The following is a 23253-nucleotide window of genomic DNA, read 5'->3' as shown; positions in this document are numbered from 1 at the left end:
CAGCCCGGTGGTGACGGACATTCCACCTCTGTCTGAGGGGCCCACGGACCCCAGCCCCGCTGGCCGGCCTCACCATTCTGCAGGGTGGAACCATTGGCACTCCCTTCCCTGGGCTTGTGCAGCGTTACAGAAAGAGAGAGAGAGAGAGACGGAAATTTCATTCTTCCATCTGCTGGTTCACTCCTCAAATGACCCCAACGGCCAGGGCTGGGCCAGGCCAAAGCCGGGAGCCAGGAGCTCCATCCGGGTCTCCCACGTGGGTGCTCTTTCTTAAGCACATTAGCAGGGAGCTGGGTGGACGTGGAGCAGCTGGGACTGCGTGCCCACGTGGGATGCCGGGGGCCCAGGAGGCGGCTCGCCCGCTGCGCCACAGCGCCGGCCCCTGCTCTGCCCTCTGTTCCAGCATTTCCGCCTGCCTCTTCTCCGCCTTCTCGGTTCCCGCCGCTGTTGTTCTCCCGCTGCCCGGCGGCTTCGCCTTAGCTCGCCCCAGTCTTTGGCTCCGCCCACACTGCCAGGGGCTGAGGTCGAGGCATCCCCATGTGAACAGCCAGAGGCTGCCGGGACATTGTGCCATCCCGCTGTCTCCCAGGCCCCTGGCTGCTGCACGTCTCGCCCAGGAGTCGGCAGGTGCTTCATTCCTTGGTGGCTGAAGGGTCCTCTCTCTGACTCAGTTCTGCCTCCCCCGGGTCTTCCAGGCTACAACGTGTCGGAGTCCGAGTTCACGTCTTCCTGGCTGGAAATGTGACTGCGCTGCTGACCCCGCCGGTAGCTGCTCTGCGCGCCCCGCCCCCTTCCCCGGGCCCTGCCCGCTCTCTGCCCCGCCTCTCCTTCGCACGCCGGGTCTCTGCCTCTCCTGCTGCATTTCGGGTGCCTCTCGGTCATGTCTTCTCTCCCGGGAGCCCCTGAGCTGCCTCCAACCTGTCTGCGGAGCCTGCATCTCGGTGTTTACTTCTCTATTACCATGCTTTTTAACGCCTCTTCTTTCCACAGTGCCGTGCTCCCTGCTCATGAATTCGATCATTTAAAGCCTGGTTACCTCTGAGCGGCGAGGCCCGAGTGTCCCCCGCGTGCGGGCACGCCCTCCCAACCATACTGCACTTCTGTATTTTAATTTTTATTTATTTAAAAGGCAGAGAGACGGGAAGACACACAGAGAGCTTCCACCTGCTGGCTCACTCTCCAAATGCCTGCATCAGCAGGGGCTGGGCCAGGCTGTAGCCAGGAGTCCAGTCTCCCGCGTGCGTGGCCAGGACAGGACTCCTCGAGCCATCGCTGCTGCCTCCCAGGGTGTGCGGGAAGCCAGGGTCTGGAGGGAGCCGGGACTCGAACCCAGGCGCTCTGCTTGGGGCTGTGGGTGTCTCAAGTGGCACTTTAGCTGCCACCCCCTGTTGTCCACGTCCTCGACCTGTGTGAGACCTTGCGTTTACTGCGCGCTGTGTGGTGGTTTGGAACAGCAGGTGCCTGCCACCCAGAACACACAGCAAACAGCAGCATGCTTCGGAACCCAAAAAAACGCATTTTTTTTTGACAGGCAGAGTTAGACAGTGTGAGAGAGAGAGACAGAGAGAGAGAGAGTTATAGACAGTGAGAGAGACAGAGAGAAAGGTCTTCCTTCCATTGGTTCACTCCCCTAATGGCTGCCATGGCCGATGCTGCGCCGATCCGAAGCCAGGAGCCAGGTGCTTCCTCCTGGTCTCCCATGTGGCTGCAGGGCCCAAGCACTTGGGCCATCCTCCACTGCACTCCCGGGCCACAGCAGAGAGCTGGACTGGAAGAGGAGCAACCGGGACAGAACTGGCGCCCCAACTGGAACTAGAACCTGGAGTTCCAGCGCCACAGGCGGAGGATTAGCCTATTGAGCCGCGGTGCCAGCCTATAACTTTTTAAAAAAAGATTTATTTATTTATTTGAAAGGCAGAGTTACAGAGAGGCAGAGGCAAAGAGAAAGAGAGGTCTTCCATCGGTTGGTTCACTCTCCAAATGGCTGCAAAGGCTGGAGCTGGGCTGATCCAGAGCCAGGAGCTTCCTCCAGGTCTCCCACATGGGTGCATGGGCCCAAGCACTTGGGCCATCCTCCACTGCCCTCCGGGCCACAGCAGAGAGCTGGCCTGGAAGAGGAGCAACCGGGACTGCTAGGTAGGAAGTCAGATATGAGCTTCTGTGTGAGTGACAAAGGCCTGAAGAGAAGACGTCTGTGTCCAGCATCTGCATCTGGACCTCAAAGCCATCCCGACAATGTCTCAGGGGCAGCCGGGTACTCTATCCTGCCCTGCCCCTCCTACCGGATAACCTGCCAGGTGGGGGTCCCGCCCCTTCTGCCTGACAGTCTTCCACCATCTCCCAGGTGCAGCCCAGTGTCTGCTCCGGATCCCCATTCTCCAGGGGTCCTGCTCACCCTTCCTCTGAACCCAGGACGGCGCCAGCCAGGCTTCCTCCTGTCTGATACCTTCAGGGGAAAACTCAGAGGGGAGCTTAATATTTACAGCCATAAATCCTTTGTTTCGGGAGGAGGAGCTGTGTGAAGACAGAGACCCATCCCCTTAAAACCCCGGGCCTCAACCGGACTGTGTGCTCAGCCCTCTGCCTCTCTGCTGACCGCCCGCCTGGCCTGCCCAGGTGTACTCTCTCCACTCAACCATGTAACCTCGCTCTCCCCCAGTCCGAGCGACTGGGCGCTCTCTCTCAGGTCCTGTCTGGAGAGGTGCCCTCCGTTCCTACGGATGTCCCTGCCCTAATAAACCTTGCTATTTTACCTCCCACTACTCTCTGTCTCACGCCTGAATTCTTTCTTGCGTGAAGACAAGAACCCTGACATTCACCGGTAACAGGACTAGGACCTGGCGCCCCAACCACGACTAGAACCCGGGGTGCCGGTGCCACAGGCGGAGGATTAGCCTAGTGAGCTGCGGAGCCGGCCCACAAAAAACGCATTTAACCATCACTTCTCCAACACTTGACAGAGCAGGGAAAGCTGCTTGATTGGCAGCTGTCGGCCCTCCCTCTGCCTCAGCCACAGGGGCTCCGGGTGGGGCCCAGGCACCCACCTGTCTCTGAGCTCCCCGGTGCACCTGACCCAGGGGATCCCAGAATGGACTCTGAGAACCCTCCTGGTGCCCTGCCTGAACGCTGCCGCCTGAGGCCAGTGCCGTGTGAATCCCAGGAACACGTTGACCCTAAGCGCAAGCTGTGGGTGGCTCCAGCTATTTTAAAAACGCAGACTTGGGAGCAGAGAGCATACAGGGAGAGAGTTGCTCTCCCAGAGACCAAGGCTGTGATGCTGCTGGGACACGGCCACTGCCCGGGCTGGTGCCGCCGGGGCCCTCCTGGGAGGCTGACCTGCCCCGTGAGGACCGAGAGGCCCCTGTGGGCAGGATGTAAGAAGGGCCTGTTCCTGGCAGACACACGGGGATCCTGGCGGGAGGCCGTGGCGCGTGGAGCTGCCGGCTCCCCTGCCGCCCAGCCGGAGCCTCTGCAGCCCAGCAGCCCATTTAGAGGGCTGACCCCGACTAATGGCCACTTAGAAATGCACGACGGCGCTGCTGCCCGCCAGCTCTTTGGTTCAGGCATCGATCGTGGACTCCAAGGCAGGCCCAGGCTCCCTGGAGTCGGCAACCGCTCTACCCGCCGCCCGCCTTCCCTTGGCCTCCTGGGGAAGAAGCCTCCGTCCTGAGCCTGGTCTCAGGTTTTACGGACGTCAGGATTTTTTGCCCAGTGGGACTCAGGATGTCCCGTGTCCTCCAGGCACAAGGACCGACCCTGGGGCTGTGACTGCCAAGGCTGCGTTGGCTGCTTCCCTGCTGCAAACGCTGGCGTGCAGCTCATCTCCGCGCTGATCGGCCTCCGTGTGGGCTGCAGCTTTTGTCCAGGAGCCCAAGCACTTGGGCCATCTTCCACTGCTCTCCCAGGTTACTTAGCAGGGAGCTGGGTTGGAAGTGGAGCAGCTGGGACTCGAACTAGCGCCCATATGGGATGCTGGCCCTGCAGGTGGAGGCCCAGCCCACCACGCCATAGCAATTGACATAATATGTGACATTTAAAAAAATGAGTGTATTGAGTCAGAATCACTTTGCTACACAGATTCACAACATAAGCATGGGTGGTGGTGGAGATGGTGATGGAGGTGATGGAGGTGCTGGTGGTGGTGCTGGTGGTGGTGATGGAGGTGATGGAGGTGGTGGTGGTGGTGATGGTGGTGGTGGTGATGGTGGTGGTGATGGAGGTGATGAAGATGATGGTGGTGGTGATGGAGGTGATGGTGGTGGTGGTGGTGGTGATGGTGGTGGTGGTGATGGAGGTGATGGAGGTGGTGATGGTGGTGGTGATGGAGGTGGTGGTGGTGGTGATGGTGGTGGTGGTGGTGGTGGTGATGGTGGTGGAGATGGTGGTGGAGGTGATGGAGGTGCTGGTGGTGGTGATGGTGGTGGTGATGGTGGTGGTGGTGATGGAGGTGGTGGTGGTGATGGAGACGCCATCCAGGATGCCAGGCCCCAGGTGGGGGCCTGGAGACGCCATCCAGGATGACCACTTCCCACATGGGGCCCTGGAGACGCCATCCAGGATGACCACGCCCCACATGGGGGCCTGGAGACGCCATCCAGGATGACCACTTCCCACGTGGGGGCCTGGAGACGCCACTCAGGAGCCACTTCCCACGTGGGGGCCTGGAGATGCCATTGGGGATGGCCACGCCCCACGTTGGGAGCCTGGGGTCCCAGCTCCACTTCCCATTCCAGATTACTTTCTTTTTTTCTCGCAAAGATTGATTTACTCATTCAAAAAGAAGAGCCAGAGAGGCCCAGGCAGAGAGAGAGAGAGAGAGAGAGAGAGAGGTCCTCCACTCACTGGTTCACTTCTCAATTGGCCGCAATGGCTGGAGCTGAGCTGATCCGAAGCCAGGAGCCAGGAGCTTCCTCCACGTCTCCCACACGGGTGCAGGGCCCAAGCACTTGGGCCATTCTCCACTGCTTTCCCAGGCCATAGCAGAGCTGGATTGGAAGTGGAGCTGCAAGTGGAGGCTTAGCCGCCTATGCCACAGCGCCAGCCCAGCAATCTTTAAGATTTTTATTTACTTTATTCATTTGGAAGAGAGCAGCCCGGGCCAGAGGAGGACAGACTTGTGTCCCGGGGACACCTGCCCCCAGCTCGACCACTGGCCGTCCCTTTGGTATGGAGCTGCTGACCTGCTGGCTGGGACCACGGGCTGCTTGCGTCGAGGGGGCTTCTGGTTCCCAGCAGCCCTGGGTCAAGGTCTGGCCAGGACAACCCCTGGCTCCCTCTGGGCCCGCGGGCTCCAAACACTGCTTCCCCATCTGCTGGAAGGACACACACGTTTGATGTCCAAAAGCCCTTTGTCCAGCAGCTTTGGAGCCAGCAGAGCTGCAGGGCAGTAGTGACGCTGCTGGTTCCGTCCCTGGTGCCCCTCCCAGGGTGAGCGCTGGACGGCAGCATGGACCAGGACATCCTTTATGGTGCAAGGTGTGGCTTGTAGGGGGTCCCAGAGAGAGGAGAGGGTGGGGGCGGAGGCAAAGCACAAGGGGCCGCCCGGGGACTGTCTCTGAGCAGTTGCCTGGGCTCAGCCCTCCATGGCCCCTTAGAAGCTGAGCACGGTGTGGCTCTGAGCGAGGGAGGACTGGGCCTTTGCCCCTGCCCCGGGGCCCTGCTGTCGAGGGAAGGTCCTCTGTGTCTGTCTCTGGCACTTCCTGGCTCAGCTGGCTTCTGGGCACTGGGGGAAGGTCCTGGGCCTAGGGCAGAAAAATGGGGTCCCCAGCAGGTGCCAGTGGGAACCTAGCCATGCCCGGCGGCAGCTGAGGTCAGAGTGAGGTGGTCTGGCACGCCGATGCGTCTGCTTGGGTTGCTTAGTTGACGCCGTGCAGGCCTCCTTGGCTGGACAAGTCTCCATTGTCCCAGTTATGTATGAAGAGGTGCAGAGACCCGAGTTGGCTGACACCTGGTTCCGGCCTCTGGCACCTTGGTTTTATCCCCTGGAGGTGAGCGCGCTGCGTGGCTAGGCCCTCCCTGGGTCTCCTCTCCACCCTCCTGGCCCATATCACTCCAATATGAGATGTGCCAGGAGCTGGCGTGACAGCTGTTGGTGAAGCCAGCAACGGCTTCTGCCACCAGGGCTGTAGGCAGCTCCCTGGGCCTGCGGGGAGCTGGTAAAAGGAGCGCAGGTGAGGCCTTCCAAGGGGCAGGCCTGTCCCCTCCCTGCCCCTACGGTGCAGACTCAAGTGAGGACCCGAGAACTCTCGGGGTGTAACCTCGGCTTGGAGCGAGGGAGCGAGAACCCAGACTGCCTGGGAGCCAAGAAAAAAGGCCAGCGAGTTAAAAATAGGAGCATGAGCAGAGTGCCCGGAAACACCGTGCGTGGCGCCAGGGCTGGTTTCATTCCTGCTGCTTTCCTTAAATCGCACCGTGCAGGCTCAGACCCGGGCCCAGAGCATCGGCTCCACGCCCGGCCACAGCAGCAGTGTGCGTGGGGGACTGGGCGGGTGCGGGCGCAGGAGAAAGCAGCCACGGAACCCCGGTGGGACAGCCGCACGGGAGACCTGCTGCCACCGCGGTCCCTGCTCTCAGCTGAGGGAGCAGACTTGGGAGCCGTGGACACACACGTACCTGCCCCGCTGCAGACTCTGCCCCTGCCCATGCCGTGGCTCCACTCTGACGTCAGTGGGGAAAGGGGAGGGGCTGTCTGCAGCCTGCGAGCCATTCCTGTTTTCCCCGATTTATTTATTTGAAAGAGTTACAGGGAAAGGGGGGGGGGGGGGAAGAGAGGGAGAGAGAGGGAGAGAGAGAGAGAGAGAGAGAGAGAATCTTCCATTCCCTAGTTCACTCCCCACATGGCCGCCATGGCCAGGGCTGGGCCAGGCAGAAGCCAGGAGCCGGGAGCTGCGTCTGGGCCTGTGCAGGTGGGCAGAGCAGGTGCCCAACACCTGCGCCATCTGGGTTTTTCTCTTCCTGTCCAGTAAGTTTTTGTTAATTATTAGGGAAGAAACTGTTCCCCTGGCAGTCCACGGGTTGCTCGCCAGGCCGATTATTTCTGTCTTATTTCCCCCTCTGTGGATCACTGCTCCCCGAGGATGTTGTTCGTGGAAGTGCTGGCTCAGTGCACGACAGAAACACACATGAGAGGCGGGGACCAGCGGGCCCGGCTCCCACGTGCCTTGTCCAGCCCAGTGCCGGGCACACAGGTGCTCCGGAGACACCAGGGGAGGGAACGTGGGGAGGAAGCGCAGGTGACGTGCTGGAGCCACCTACCGCGCGCTCACCTGTGGTTTATCTGAAAACTCGGTCCTTACAAAGTAAGCTTTTACCTGTGAGCTCCTAGAGCTTCACGTGCAGCCGAGAGAGAGATGCTGGGGCTGGCGCTGACGCCGCACGCCGACCAGCTCCCTGGGGAAGCAGGGCCCTCGCCACCCACGAGGGAGACCCAGAAGGAGTTCCTGGCTCCTGAGTTCAGCCTGATCCAGCTCTGGCTGCTGTGGCCGCTTGGAGAGCAAACCGGCAATGGAAGCTCTCTCTCTCTAACTCTGCGTTTCCAATAAAGAATAAATCGTTCAGGGACAGGAGAGCTGCTGTCCCCCAGGGGTGACACCTTGTAAAACCGTAGGCAATACCACCACTAGACACCGCCACCAATCCATCAAGTCCCAGGGTCCCTCCTGCCCCCACCCCTGCGCTCCCAGTCCCAGGGTCCCTCCTGCCCCCCACCCCTGCGCTCCCAGTCCCAGGGTCCCTCCTGCCCCCCACCCCTGCGCTCCCAGTCCCAGGGTCCCTCCTGCCCCCCACGCCTGCGCTCCCAGCAAACACTGCTCTTGGATCCACACTGACAGTTCTGTTATTTCAAGAATGTTCTGCAGGCGGGACCCACGCGATCCAGGAGCTTTGGGCTGGGGTTCCTTCTTCAGCACGGCTGTGGAGAGCTGTACCACGGCACGTGCTGACCGAGCTGTGGCCCGTGGCCCTCGTCCTGTGGAAGGTGCTGGGGCGGACGTGAGTGTGCCTGCTGGGGAGGGGACCTGGGCAAGCCCACTGGGGCTCCCTTTGTGTCCAGCCTCTGCAGAACCCCGATGCATAATGTAGCAGGCTCTCGGCCGCCTGCAGACAACGCAGTGGGTGCCAGGAAAGGCCATGCGAGTTCAAGCTCCAACTTCCAAACAGCAGTGCGAGACGGAACCCACGTGCCGCCTCCTGGGAAAGGGTCGGTGTGCAGGCGAGGCTGGGAGGCCCCGCGTGCTGCCTTCTCGCCCTCGGGGCGCATGGCAGAGTCGGGGTCCTCCTAGCCAGGTCCTCGCCTGGAACCTTTGCCCTTTCTCCGCGGCTTCCAGCCGCTGCATTTCCTCTACGAGGATCCCCCTCAAGGCTACGTGTCCCATTTGTACATAAGTTTCTCACCAAGTGTTTGGATTTTGGGGCATTATTTTTCAACTTCCCCCTCCCGGCCTATCTTTTCTACTCCAGGTACTGGTGCTCCATGCGTGCGAGGCCGCCAAGACCCTTTCCTCTGTCTCTCTCTTTTTAAAAGTGTATTTGTAAGGCTGGGGGGGGGAGGGAGAGGGAGAGAGGGAGAAGAGAGAGAGAGAGAGGAGAGAGAGAGAGAGGAAAGAGAGAGAGAGGAGAGAGAGAGAGGGAGAGAGGCAGCAACTTCCACCAGCTGGTTCACTCCCCACGCGGTCACAATGGCTGGGACCACTCCAGGAGGCTGGAACTGCACTCGGGCCGTCCACGTGGTGCTTGGGCCACCATCCTCGGCTTCCCCGGGTGTGGCGTCAGCAGAGCGCTGCACTGGCAGCTGACGTGGGAGGCCGGCACTGTGAGCAGGGCCGGGGGCAGCTCCACACCCGCCCGCTCCCCCCAGCCCGTCCTGGTCTCCCACGCTGGGTCAGTTCTCCTCCTCCGTCCTCAAGATCTCGGGCTCCTTTTGTTTCCACTCAGCCACGGGGGACACACTGGCCACTGCTGCATCGGGCCCCGGCTGTTGGTGTCTACTGACCGCTGTTACCTTGAGGACGGCCTATGCTTCCCGAGTCGCTCATGTCCCGAGGGGCCTGAGGTCATCTCCCCTGCGGTCCTGGGCTTTGCCTAGCTCACGGCTCAGCCGCCGTGGGCATCTCCCAGGCTTGCGTGGGTTTGGCTTTGTGCTCTGTTCAGCTGGGCTGTTCCTCTCCCTCCTGCCGGGTCGTGTCAAGCTTGGCTTTAGGTGGGCATAGGCCAGGCCTTCTTTTAGGGCAGAGGTTGATAACCATGGCTTCCAGGCCACATCTGGCCCGTCTCTGTGGAGCCGTGAGCTTTCATATCTTTGAAGAGTTGTCCCTGGGGCCGGCGCTGGGGCGCAGCGGGCTGAGCCTCCTCCTAGGACAGCGCCATATGGGTGCTGGTTCCAGTCCCGGCTGCTCCTCTTCCGATCCAGCTCTCTGCTGTGGCCTGGGAAACAGCGGAGGATGGCCCAAGTCCGTGGGCCCCTGCACCTGCGTGGGAGACCCGGAGGAAGCTCCTGGCTTCGGACTGGCCCAGCTCCAGCCCTTGCAGCCGTTAGGGGAGTGAACCAGCAGATGGAAGACCTCGCTCTGCCTCTACCTCTCAAACAAATAAAGTCTTTAAAAGAGTCGTTAACGCAATACCAGACGAGTCTCTGGGCCTTTGCAGGGAAAGCCTGCTGACCCCGAGGCTCCTGACCGGCCCGGGCCCAGGCCCCCGGCGCTGGCGCTGCCTGGCTGAACTCCGGCCTCCAGCAGCCACTTCCTGCAGAGCCACAGAGTGGCGCCCAGGAAGGCCCAGGACCTCAGCCTTCCCCTCCCGGGGCTCCCGCTCATCCCCGCGGCCACGGCTGCAGGTGTCACTGCCCGCGCCGGCGCGCCCTCCGCTTCACCTGCGGGCGGCTCAGCCTCGCCGTGGGAGCCCCGTGGGAGCCCCGTGGGGCAGGGCGCGGCCAGGGGCCCCGAGCCTCCCTCAGGACGCAGGCCCGGGTGGGGTGCAGGGAGCGAAGCCCGCGCGGGGCGTGCTCCGTGGAGGGCGGGTGGCCGAGCCGGCCGCGGGTGGCCCTCGCCGCCCGCTCTCGGCGCCCCCACGAGCCCCCGCGGAGCCGCGCCCGCAGCCCACGCGCGCCGCCCTCTCGGCCCGCCCCGCGGCGACGTCGGCCTTCCAGTCGGAGGACACGAGGCGCCGGGGCCCGCCCCTTTAAGCCGCGCGCCCCGGAAGTGGTCCTGCGGCGGCCCCGAGGCCGGAAGTGGGGGCGGCCAGCGGCCGGCGGCGGGCGGCATCGGCGGCGCTGCCGGCTCCGGAGCTGCCTCGCGCGGCCGGGGGGCGTCGCGGTCCTGGCGGGCGGCGTCGCGCGGGCTCGGGCTCGGGCTGGGCGCGGCGCGGCCTCGGGGCCGCCCATGGGGCGCGGGGGGGCCGGGCCGGTGACGCCGGACGCCCATGGACGCCGCTGAGGAGCCGCAGCCGCCGGTGATCTACACCATGGAGAACAAGCCCATCGTCACCTGTGAGTGCCGGCGGGGAGGGCGCCTCCCGGAGGCGTGGTCGGGGCGGCGGCGGGCGCACGGGTGGCGTTTGTGCGGCTCCGGGCGCCCGGGCGGCGGGAAGCGGCGGCCGTGCAGGCCCGGGGCGCGCGCGTCCCCCTCGTCCCGGGCTCCCCGGCGAGTTCGGGAGCGCAGTCCCCACCCCCGGGCCGCTGCGCCTTCGGGCGCTGGGCCTCGCGGGAGCCTGGCGGGGTCCGGCCCTGCCCCCCCGGCGCCGGGGACGCGTGTGGGTGCCCTGGCCGCGCTCCGTGCCGCTTGGGTTTCCGTGTCTCCAGTGCGGTCCGCGTGTCGGCGCGGGATGGAGCGCCCTGCGTGGCCCCTACCTGTCAGCTCGCGCAGCAGCAGTGTCCGCGGGCGCCGTGCGAGTGTGTGTCCGAAGGGCGAGTTGGGCGCTCCGCTGGGCTCTGCCAGGCGGGGAGGCAGCGGTCAGGCCCGTGGGGTGCGCTCCGCTGGGCTCTGCCAGGCGGGGAGGCAGTGGTCAGGCCGTGGGGTGCGCTCCGCTGGACTCGGTCAGGCCCGTGGGGTGCGCTCCGCTGGGCTCTGCCAGGCGGGGAGGCAGCGGTCAGGCCGTGGGGTGCGCTCCCTGGGCTCTGCCAGGCGGAGAGGCAGCGGTCAGGACCGTGGGGTGCGCTCCGCTGGACTCGGTCAGGCCCGCGGGGTGCGCTCCGCTGGACTCGGTCAGGCCGTGGGGTGCGCTCCCTGGGCTCTGCCAGGCGGAGAGGCAGCGGTCAGGGCCGTGGGGTGCGCTCCGCTGGACTCGGTCAGGCCCGCGGGGTGCGCTCCGCTGGACTCGGTCAGGCCGTGGGGTGCGCTCCCTGGGCTCTGCCAGGCGGAGAGGCAGCGGTCAGGGCCGTGGGGTGCGCTCGGCTGGACTCTGCCAGGCGCGGAGGCAGTGGTCAGGCCGTGGGGTGCGCTCCGCTGGACTCGGTCAGGCCCGTGGGGTGCGCTCCGCTGGGCTCTGCCAGGCCCGTGGGCGCAGCTCGCTTCCCTGCAGGCGTGCCCGGGCAGCGACAGGAGCCTGGCGTGCACTGCTCGCCGCTCCCCTGGAAGCTCCAGCCTTGCCACCTTTGGCCTCAGAAGAGGCATTGGGGTCAGTAAACGCTGAGAGAGCTAACTTTAAGAACACAGAAAGATCACTGCTCTTAAAAGTTAATTTTTTTACGTTGAGAGCCTGGCTTGACAGTTCGGTTCTCTTGGACTGGGCTGAAGCTGTGGCAGCGCTTGGTGCCCCGGCTCCCGTCACCCCGTCCTTATCGCGCTCCCCTCCTGGAGCTGTGGTCTGGGGAGGGGCGGCCGGAGCGCGCTCTCCAGTTCCTGCAGCCGCGAGCTCGGCCAGCATCTGGGCACTGGGTCCAGCTTCTGAGCCGTCACCGGCACGGGGACTTCCTGGGGTCTGGAGTTGGGGCGGAGGTGGGCTGCCGGCCTGCCCCTACGCCCTTTGTTCTGGGCGTGGTTCTCTTGTGTTCGGAGGCTGCTCCTCACACTGCCTGGGCAATAGCTCAGCCTGCTGCTCCTAAGGCAACCAGAGCAGTTTGTGTTTGTTACCACTTCCCCGTAGAAGTTAGAGCATTTACTTTGGTGGGAACTGGCTTCGACCTCTCTGAGAGGTACACAGGTGTGGCTGGCAGGTTAGGAGGACCCGGCGCACGGAGGAGAGTCTGTGCCTGGAGGAGAATGACAGGTTCCCACGGATTATGGGTAACACAATAGATTGTTTAAAAAGTTGTTTGCTGAGTTATTTATTTTTTTTGACAGGCCGAGTTAGACAGTGAGAGAGATAGAGAGAAAGGTCTTCCTTCCATTGGTTCACCCCCCAAATGACCGCCACGGCCGGAGCTTCCTCCTGGTCTCCCATGCGGGTGCAGGGCCCAAGCACTTGGGCCATCGTCCACTGCCCTCCCGGGCCACAGCAGAGAGTTGGACTGGAAGAGGAGCAACCGGGACAGAATCCGGCGCCCCGACCGGGACTAGAACCCGGTGTGCCGGCGCCTCAGGTGGAGGATTAGCCTAGTGAGCCGCGGTGCTGAGTTATTTTTTTTAAAAGATTCATTTATTTATTTGAAAGGTAGAGTTAGACTCCCCAGATGGCTGCAACAACCAGGGCTGGGCCAGGCCAAAGCCAGGAGCTCCATCCCCGTCTCCCCTGTCGCTGGCAGGAACTCCAGCACCTGGACCACCATCCGCTGCTTCCCAAGTGGCATTGGCAGGGCGCTGCATGGGAAGTGGCATAGCTGGGATTGAACCCGCGTCCTGATGTGGGATGTGGGGGTCCCACATGGCAGCTTAACCTGCTGTGCCACAGTGCCGGCCCTGCGACCTAGCGTGTCACTGGACTTTAGCCTGTGGTGTGAAGTCCCTTACCCTCCTGCCTGGTGGCCCCTGGTGCGGGGGACTGTCTCGGGACGGAGCTGCCACAGTGCGCAGCCGGCCAGCGCTGACGTGGGCTTGGGTGCGTGGTTTCTTGATCATAGCAGTATAAAAACCTGCCGTGTGGTTGACTAATCCTGAAAGTGCCCAGCGCGCCGTCTGAGCTGAATTTAAGTTTTAACAGTTTTCTCCCTTCAGTCCTGGGGTTGTGTTTGAGAATGAAGATGTCCGTTTCCAGCCGAGGCTGTGTGCGGGAGTTCAGTGGGGGGCGACAGTGGTCCTTTGTGGACTGGCGGAGACGGCATCTGGAGAGTGGCCGTGCCCGCTGCCCGGCGCCTCCTCACGGGTCACGTCTTGCTCTGCCTGGCCCGCTTTGCTGTCCCTGTGGGCGGGGTTCCAGATCTGACCTTGTGCTCTGGGAAGGGGCCGGCAACAGAAAGCAGCAGGTCTCCAGGGCTGGGTTTCCCCCCTCCCCTCTTAGTTAGAGGGTCAGCAGTTGCATCAAGCCTGAAACTGGTGCTTGTAGCTGAACCTCTGTCCGTTTGATGACCAGCAAAGGAACTTCAGCCATGGGCAAACGCAGGTGCTGCGCGGGTCCCTGCCGAGTTCTCAGGCCAGTAGGGAGCCGTGGCTGAGGGCGGAGGGAGCTCCCTGGAGGCCCGATGTCCTGCAAGAGCACAGGGGGCGGGGGTGAGGCCACATGCTCCCCGACCTGCCTGTCTCCTGATGTGGTTGGTTGGTGGAGACCCGAGAGTTGGGTGTGTGTTGGGGGCGAGGTCGCTGGGAGCCCGCCCTCTGACCCACTTGAGTTAGGTTGGGTCTGGGTTCTCTGTTTCCTGGCTCCCTGTGCGACTGTGCCCAGACAAGGGGCTGCCGCATCCCGACCTGCACCCTGCGAGCTGTAGGCCGAAACACACCTGTTTCCTCTGAGGCAGTACCGTTTCCACCACAGCCGCGCCTTACACGCGTGACCTGGGGCGTTTCGCCGTCTCTCTGCACCTTACGTTACGGCGCCCGTCTGGGGGTCGTGTGTGGAAGGAGGAGTGTGTGAGCCTGGGAGGCCTGGGCTGGTCAGTGCTGAGTGAGGATGGGTCCTGGATCGTCTCTGCTTGGCGGGCTGCGGTGTCCCAGTGACTCCACGCCGCCCCTGGCCACGGGGAGCACCTGCCTGTCCCGCTGACCAAGTGCGCAGGTCTCAGACTTGGTGAGCGCTGTGAGGAATAAAACGTTGGAAGGAAAACAGTACTGGATTTCCAGGTGAGCCTCTAACGGGCCCTGGCCGACTTCCTCAAGGTGGGACCAGTTGGACGTCTGGGTGGGTGTGGCGCTGGCCTGTTAGCAGTCGCCCCGTTTGGTGGCCGTGGTGATGTCACGACAGGTGCAGAGACGGAGCGTGGCTGGTGAGTTGTGAACACCTCAGCTGGGGTCTGTGTACCTCAAGCTGTCTGGCTCCCTTGCAGATTTAAAATGTTTCTGGGGGGACCAGTGCTGGGGCGCAGCGGATTAAGCATCCCATGTGGTGCCAGCCGAGTCCTGGCTGCCCTGGTTCCAATCCAGCTCCTTGCTGAGGCACCTGGGAAGGCAGCAGAGGACGGCCCGAGTGCTTGGGCCCCTGCACCCACGTGGGAGACCCGGAAGAAGCTCCCGGCTCCCGGCTTAACCCTGGCCCTTGTGGCGATTTGGGGAGTGAACCAGTGGATGGAAGACCTCTCTGTCTCTGTCTCTTCCTCTCTCTGTAACTCTTTCAAATAAATAAGTAAATTTAAAAAACAGTGTTTCCTGGTGTGTCTGGGCTTCGCTGAGGTCCTCTGATGAGCCTAGGAGCACAGTTTGGGAACTTACGCTGAAAGTGGAGTAGCCCAACTTCAGACTGGATTTTTTTTTTTTTTAAGATTTATTTATTTGAAAGGCAGAGTTAACAGAGAGGCAGAGGGAGAGAGAGAGAGGTCTTTCATCTGCTGGTTTCCTTCCCAAATGGCCATGGTGCTGGAGCTGCACCGATTTGAATCCAGGAGCCAGGAGCTTCTTCCAGGTCTCCCATGTGGGTGTAGGGGCCCAAGCACATGGGCCATCTTCTACTGCTTTCCCAGGCCACAGCAGAGAGCTGGATCGGAAGAGGAGCAGCTGGGTTTTGAACTGGTGCTCACATGGGATGCCGGCACTGCAGACGGTCACTGTACCTGCTACGCCACAGCGCCGGCCCTGTTCTGGCTGGATTTGAACTGATAATTACTGTGTGGACTTTAGCTCACATAGCTAATTTAAGATGTTTTTGAAGAGTAGTACAGTGAATTCTGGTTTATGCAGATTAAACCAGAGGGTCTGATTTTTAAAAATTTTAAAAATGTTTATTTGAAAGGCAAAGCGACCTTTCGTGTGCTGGTTCACGCCCCAAATGGCTGCAGTGGCCCAAGGCCAGGTGGAAGCCAGGAGCCTGGAATTTCATCCACATCTCCATGTGCATGGCAGGAGTCCAAGCACCTGGGCCATCTTCCGCTGCCTTCTCAGGCGCATCGGCAGGGAGCTGGATTGGAAGCAGCGCAGCTGGGATGTGAACTTGTGCCCACTTGGGATGCGGGCTTTGCAGGCCAGGGCTTAGCCTGCTGCTCCACAGCTCCAGCCCCCATTTTTAAAGCTACTCCTGAGTATCTGAGATGGGTGTGATGGACGTAGCCGTGAGCCAGGCTCCCCTAGAACGGAGTTTCTATAAAGTGTTTCCTCCAAAGGCCCGCCAGCTGCCACGTGGTCCTGTCCACTGTGGTGAGACAGGAGAGGCTGGGGTGGACACGCGAGTGGCTGGAGTGAGGATTCTTGTACTGGGAAAGGGTTTTGGCAGTTGACAGTGTCTTCACAGAATTGCGTGATGTAACCTGGTGTGTGGCCTCACCGGAGATGCTGCTGGTGTCCAGGGGCCCCTCCCCTCCTGTGCCCCATCCCTGGAGCTGGTGCCTGCGCGGCTGCGGCTCCAGAGCAGGTCTTGGGGAGCGTCCCGCACGCCGCTGTGTCCGTGTGCTCCGTGCCCGCCGGGCCTGCCCCGTCCTCTGGCCTCCCCGCTCTGTCGTGATTGGCAGGGTTCTGTGACCCCGTGCTGTGTCATCTGTCAGCAGCTCCTTTTCATCGCTGAGTAGCGCTGTCCGGCTGTGGCGCGGTGAGAGTGACGGACGTTGGGAGGCCTCCATGTGGTGGCTCCTACGGGTGAAGCTGCCTTGAGCAGTGGCTTGCGTGTCTATGTGGATGCGTTACTGTTTTCCACGGGGAGGCATGGGGGGTGGGTCTCACGGGATAAACTGATGCCTAATTTTGTAAGAAACCGCCGGCTTGTTTTGCAGAGTGGCTGTGCTGTCTGACATCCCCCCGGCGGTGTGGGAGAGTTCCAGGTGTTCCGCAGCCCGGCCATCGGGGTGTGAAGTACTGTCTGATTCTGGCTGAGGCCAGTCCGAAGGGCTGGGGATATGCAGCGTGGCGGCCTGTTCTTACCAGCTGGCTTGTGTCTTCCTTAGTGAGAGGTTTATTCCCGCCTTTGCCCGTTCTGTGGGTGGACTCTTACCGAGTAGGAGTGCCTCTTGTTTTCTGTGTGGGTGTTCTCTAACAGGTACGCGATCTGCAGGTATTTTTGCCCAGCCCTTGGTTTGTCTTGTTTTTCTTACGATGTCTTTTGAATTGTGGCTGGGTTAAAATTTGATGATCTAATTACCATTTTTCCTCATCGAGTGTGCCTTTGGCGTTCTATGTAAAAGTTGTTTGTCCAACTCAGGGTTATGGCAGTTGTTTTAGTGTGCATATTCGTGAAGCTTTAAAAATATATCTATTGGTAATTTGACCTGTTCCAAAATGCTTGTGCATTTGTGCTTACACCGGCCTTTAGGATGTACAGCCAAGAATATGTCTAAAAGATGTTCGCATTAGCAGGAGGTAGGCGGATACACGTTTTATTCTTGTGTTCCGTGCCACGTTCATTGGTTTCCTAGGGTGGCTGTACAGAATCACAGGTTCTGCAGGCCGGGAGTGTGAAGTCAGGTATCGGCAGGCGGCCCTGCTCACGTCCCCAGAGACACCCGTCCTGTCCTTGCAGCTCCAGCGGCCCCACCTTGGGCATTTCTGCACTGTGGCCGGTCCCTCTGGCCTCTCCCCTCTGTTTTGTGGCTCTACAAGGACGCTTGTCATTGGATTTAGGTCCCTCCCGGATAATCCAGGTTGACTGCATCTTGAGAGCCTGAGCTTAATTACGTCTTCAGAGATCCTCTTTGCAAACAAGTCACCTTCCAGGTCTGAAGGTGAGGCTGTGGGTGTGTCTTGGGGACGCCAGGCCAGCGCCTGCCTGCTGTGGGGCTGAGGCTTTGTGTTGTGGCCCCGTCCTTGGAAGTTTGTCCTGTGTTTTTGACCGGGGGATGGTCCTTGCATTAGGCCATGACACAGGGGACGAGCTCTGGGACAAGCTGCTCCTTCCCTAGGAAGTGCACACCTTTGGACGTGTGTTCTGTGATATTTCCACTGTTTGCAAAACTCTAAAAAAACAAAAGACTGGAGCAATGATGAAGAAACCGATAGCAGGTTTGGGTCTTGGTTTCACCAGGGGGTTGTTTGATGTGTGGAAGGATTTTTAGGTTTTTTTTTTTTATAAATTTTATTTAAAAAATTTTTTTTTTTTTAATTTTTGACAGGCAGAGTGGACAGTGAGAGAGAGAGACAGAGAGAAAGGTCTTCCTTTGCCGTTGGTTCACCCTCCAATGGCCGCTACGGCTGGCGCGCTGTGGCCAGCGCACCGCACTGATCCGATGGCAGGAGCCAGGTGCTTCTCCTGGTCTCCCATGGGGTGCAGGACCCAAGTACTTGGGCCATCCTCCACTGTACTCCCGGGCCATAGCAGAGAGCTGGCCTGGAAGAGGGGCTACCGGGACAGAATCTGGTGCCCCGACCAGGACTAGAACCTGGTGTGCCGGCGCTGCTAGGCAGAGGATTAGCTTATTGAGACGCGGCGCCGGCCAGTTTTTTTTTTTTTTTTTTTTGGACAGGCAGAGTTAGAGAGAGTTATAGACAGTGAGAGAGAGACAGAGACAAAGGTCTTCCTTCCGTTGGTTCACTCCCCTAATGGCCACTATGGCCAGCGCTGCGCCGATCCAAAGCCAGGAGCCAAGTGCTTCTCCTGGTCTCCCATGCAGGTGCAGGGCCCAAGCACTTGGGCCATCCTCCACTTCACTCCCGGGCCATAGCAGAGAGCTGGCCTAGAAGAGGGGCAACCGGGACAGGACTGGAGCCCCAACCAGGACTAGAACCCGGGGTGCCAGCGCCGCAGGTGGAGGATTAGCCTAGTGAGCCATGGTGCCGGCCTGGATTTTTAGTTTTTAACTGAGATTGTTAGCGTTGAGCCATTGCATACATTTCAGAGTTGACATTTTTGGTAGGTGCCTTGGGGCTGCAAGAACCTGTTTGGGTGGTGGTTTTTACTCCCTCGGTAGCGTCCTGTTCGTGGCACTTGTGGTTCACTGGACCAGTTGGTAAGGGTTCAAACACCACGTGGACAGTCGAGGGGCCAGCAGAGGTCATTTCAAAGGGGGAGCGCTGAGGCCGTGCGCAGATCCCTGCCGCGCGGCCCGTGTCCACTCCGACTGCTCAATCCCCCCAGCACTGGGGCAGCCACGCCGCTGCCCACACAGAAGGGGGAGGTTTGTCCGGGAAGTTGTTCCGCAGGGAAAGCCTTGGCCTTGGAGTTAAGTAAAAAATGTCGTGTTTCTTTACTTCAGCGTTCTAGGAAGTGATAAGCCAGCAGACACAGAAACACTTCGCGTAACCGTGCTCATCCGAGAGTTAAGTGCAGGTTCAGGGAGCAGCCGGCAGTGGTGCCGTCGCCTCCGTCCCCTGCAGGGGCCCAGCGAGCAGCGTGAGGGCGTCAGCTCTACCCAGCAGCCTGCAGCCACTTCCAGTCCCTGGTCCAGAGGGGCAGACAGTGCACATCAGCGATGCGCTGTGTAGCGTGTTAGTGAGACGCGCAGGAGAACAGGGGGCGGGAAATGGAGAGCGCAGTTTCCGTGTTTTATTATGGAAGCCTGCAGTAGGTACTCAAGTAGGCAGAATGAGGAGCCCACAGACTGCACCCAGCGTCCACCACTGGGTGCGCTGGGCGGTCTGGCTCCCCTGGACCCTTGCTGCCCTCAGTCCTCTGCTGTTCTGAAGCGAGTCCTCAGATGTTGTCTGATTTATCCGTGCGTGTGTGTGCTAAGGAGGGAATGTTGGGGTCCCTTCCAGAACCGTATGTTGAACTCGTAACTCCCAGAGGGTAGTATTTGAGGTACGACCTTTGGGAAATGATTGGTTAGGTTGAGTCAGGGGGTCGGGGCCTTGTGATGGGATCAGTGGCCCTTGTAAGATGAGGGGATGTGGGGTGGGCTTTGTGGCACAGCGGGTCAAGCTGCCGTGACATCATGAGTGACATATCAGAATGTTGGTTTGCGTACTGGCTGCTCTGCTTCTGATCCACCTTCCTACCGATGCCAACTGGGAGGCAACAGATGACCTCCCAGTACCTGCACCACTGCCACCTATGTGGGAGACCTAGATGAACTTCTTGGTTCTTGCTTTGGTCTGGCCCAGCCATGGCTGTTGCAGCCATTTGGGGAGTGAACCAGTGGAACTAGTGGTTGGGCGATCTCTCCCTCTCTGTCACTCTTTTTTTTTTTTTTTTTTAAAGATTTACTTATTTATTTGAAAGGCAGAGAGAGCGAGAGAGATCTTGCATCTGCTGGTTCACTCCCCAAATCGCCACAATGGCTGGAGCTGGGCCAATCTGAAGCCAGGAGCTTCCGGGTCTCCCACGTGGGTGCAGGGCCACAAGCACTTTGGCCATCCTCTGTTGTTTTCCCAGGCACATTAGCAGGGAGCTGGGTTGGAAATGAAGCAGCTGGACTCAAACCGGCACCCATAAGGGATTCACCAGTCACGCCTGTTTTTTTTTTTTTTTTTTTTTTTTAAGGAGGGCTGATGCTGTGGCATAGCATGTTAAGCCACCACCTGCAGTGCCAGCATCCCATATGGGTCTCCATCCAGGTCTCCCATGTGGGTGGCAGGTGCCCAGGTCCCTGGGCCGTCTTCTGTTGCCTTCCCAGGTGCTTTGTCAGAGAGCTGGAGCGGAAGTGGAGTGGCTAGGACTTGAACCGAGGGCATGTGGGACGCTGATGTTAACAGGTGGTGGCTTACCCTGCTTTGCCCGAATGCCAGCCTGCTGCAGTGTCTTAAGTGCCTTTTATGTGTTTCAGATAAGTCTCCTAAAACTGTGGGTTTCCCAGGGCTAGCGTCATGGATTAAGCTGCCACTTTTGACACGGTATCCGATATTCAAGCAGTCCCGGCTGCTCCACTTCCAGTCCAGCTCCCTGCTGATGTGCCTGGGAAAGCAGTGGAGGACGTCTTGAATACTTGGGCCCCGGCACCCAGGTGGTAGACTCGGATAGAGTTTCTGGCTCTTGGCTTCTGCCTGGCCCAGACCTGTCTGTTGCAGCCATTTCAGGGGGGAACTAACGGATTTTGTCTCTCCCTCCCTCCCTCCCTCCCTCCCTCCCTCCGTCTTTCTCTGCCTCTGTGTCTCACTCTGCCTTCCATGTAGATAAATAAATCTTTAAAACAATACAGTAATCTTATTTCCCCTCCGTCTGGGTTCTCTGCAGTTTGTCGGGGAGCCCCGCTCCGGCCCCGTTTCGGGCTGGGGGCTGTTTGTGGCAAGACTGACAGGCGGCGCGCGTTCTTTCGTCAGCAGTAGATTGTTTTCGCATCAGTAATTCCCTGAAGGTTACAAAATGGTGATTCTGGTTTTGCCATTACTTTTTCATTTATAAGGAGAAATAACTTGTGTGAACAGTGGGTGTGTACATATACATGGATATATCCACTTACATGTGTTCTGAAACATTTGAGGAGCAGACAGAAAAGTTCCAGTCTGCTGGTTCATCCCCCTAATGCCTGTCATGGCCCCACCTGAGGCCGGGGGCCAGGCTGGCAGGATCCCATTGTGTGAGGCGTCGCACCTGCTGCCTGCCAGCGAGGCGTGAGCAGGAGCCTGGCAACGGAGGCCGGAGCGGAATGTCCAGCCCAGGCCCCTGCACTGGGGAGTGGCCTCTAAACTGCTCCGCTGATTGCCCGCGACCGTGACGGGCTGTGTGCTTGCTTTTCCCGCCGCGTAACGCTCAGGCTCACCCTCCCAGTGAGCTCTCTATCGTCAGGAACAGCCTGGATGGTTGTCAGCCCGTTGGGTTGTCTGTCTCGTGCGTGTGTGCATCATGTTGTCCCTTTGATCACAGCCACTTTGTGTCCTGAGGTGTGACCTCCTTGGTTAGGTTCCTAGCCCTTGGGCAGCCTCGATGTGTATGTTTCCTGCCCCTGATCTGTGTCAGACATTTGTCTGAGGAGTCCTGGTTCCTGGTGGTGAAAAGTGGCCCTCTGACGGTCACCCACTGGCCTTTGCAGTGGACAGAGCTCAGAAGTGGGCCTTCTTTTTACATTTTCAAAATAAGACCTATTCAACTGAAGTTGAGTACTACAAGGTTTTTTTTTTTTAAGATTGATTTATTTATTTCAAAGTCAGAGTTACACAGAGAGAAAAGGAGAGGCAGAGAGAGGGAGAGAGAGAGAGAGAAGGAGGGAGGGAGGTCTTCGTCCGCTGTTTCACTCCCCAGAATACTCCAACGGCAGGAGCTGAGCTGATCTGAAGCCAGGAGCTTCTTCCAGGTCTCCCACGTGGGTGCAGGGGCCCAAGCACTTGGGCCATCTTCTACTGCTTTCCCAGGCCACAGCAGAGAGCTGGATCCGAAGTGGGGCAGCTGGGACACGAACTGGTGCCCATACAGGATGCCGGCACTGCAGGCAGTGGCTTTACTCGCCATACCACGGCGCCGGCCCCGAGCCTTACTCTTGCCCTCATTCCCTAAACGCTGCAGCGCAGTGACTGCTCAGCCAGCACTGACGTGGCGTTGTGTGGGTTCTATCAGTGGTCTAGAGGTGAGTTCAAGGGTGTGGGAGGGCTGCGTAGGGGCTGTGCACACACGGCTTCTCGTGTCATGAAAGGACTTGAGCACCTGCGGATTCTGGTGCCGCGGGGGTCCTGGAACCAGGCCACCACAGGTCCCCAAGCTGCCCGTATTCCGTCCCCTCCACCCTGGGGGCCTCATAGGGTTGATTCTTCCATTAGCAAATCCAAACATCTGTGTCCCCTCTTGGGCAGGAGGTTGGCAGCCACACACATGCGTGCTGAGCTCTCGCCCCTTGTTTCCAGGTCTGGAGGACCCTGCTAGGTGGGTGCCTGCTCTGTGGTTGGTTCTGGGGCCCCTGTTGATGGAACTGGGCTGTTCTTGCTGTCCCGTGTGGTGCAACCCCTTGCTCACATCCGTCTGTTCCCACGGCAGGTGTGCCTGTTGGGCCTGTTGTGCCTGTGGCCACGCCTGACTACACGTGTGCGTAATTCTGCCAGGTGTTGTCTCGTTCCTCTTGCCAGTGGCTGTGCACTTAGGGACACTGGGAGTGGGGGCAGCTTGCGAGCTCTTCCGCTAAAGCCCCAGGGCAGGGGCAGGCCAGAAGCAGGCAGGGTCTCCTGTCACTCACTGCTCAGCTCTGGAAGACGACAACTCAGCATTAGGCTCAGCTGATCAGTCTTCGCTTTTTTCTGAACTCGTCTGGTCTCTGGGGCTGGAAGAGGGCCTGTTGTCTGCTCAGCTGAGCTGTTCCCGTGGGCCTCTTAGCATCCGTGGCCTGCGTGGAAGCAGGGCAAGACTTTGAGACTCTGAGTCTGTGACCGTCTGTGCGCTCTGTGTGCGGTCCTGAGTCCGTGACCGTCTGTGCGCTCCGTGTGCGGTCCTGAGTCCGTGACCGTCTGTGTGTGCTCTGTGTGCGGTCCTGAGTCCGTGACCGTCTGTGTGTGCTCCGTGTGCGGTCCTGAGTCCATGACCGTCTGTGTGTGCTCCGTGTGCGGTCCTGAGTCCGTGACCGTCTGTGCGCTCCGTGTGCGGTCCTGAGTCCGTGACCGTCTGTGCGCTCCGTGTGCGGTCCTGAGTCCGTGACCGTCTGTGCGCTCCATGTGCGGTCCTGAGTCCGTGACCGTCTGTGCGCTCCGTGTGCGGGTCCTGAGTCTGTGACTGTCTGTGCGCTCCGTGTGCAGTCCTGAGTCCGTGACCGTCTGTGCGCTCCGTGAGCGGGTCCTGAGTCCGTGACCGTCTGTGCGCTCCGTGTGCGGTCCTGAGTCTGTGACCGTCTGTGCGCTCCGTGTGCGGTCCTGAGTCTGTGACTGTGCGCTCCGTGTGCGGTCCTGAGTCCGTGACCGTCTGTGCGCTCCGTGTGCGGTCCTGAGTCTGTGACTGTGCGCTCCGTGTGCGGTCCTGAGTCCGTGACCG

The 23253-nt window shown here is 60.2% G+C and overlaps 1 protein-coding gene across 2 annotated transcripts in view; it reads left to right on the top strand.

The window, feature by feature from the left end:
- Positions 1–10374: 10374 nt before the first annotated feature.
- The window catches only part of TRAPPC10 (trafficking protein particle complex subunit 10), an 80348-nt gene continuing 67469 nt past the window's right edge, over positions 10375–23253 (top strand). For both annotated transcript variants that reach the window (XM_062204524.1, XM_062204525.1), the window contains exon 1: positions 10375–10480. In XM_062204524.1, the coding sequence (XP_062060508.1) occupies positions 10414–10480 (67 nt within the window). In that variant the 5' untranslated portion in view covers positions 10375–10413. The remainder of the gene's footprint in view (positions 10481–23253) is intronic.

The sequence above is a fragment of the Lepus europaeus genome, chromosome 2 (genome assembly GCF_033115175.1).
Source record: "Lepus europaeus isolate LE1 chromosome 2, mLepTim1.pri, whole genome shotgun sequence".
NCBI classification, from domain to species: Eukaryota; Metazoa; Chordata; class Mammalia; order Lagomorpha; family Leporidae; genus Lepus; species Lepus europaeus.
This window is presented reverse-complemented; position numbering and strand designations above follow the sequence as displayed.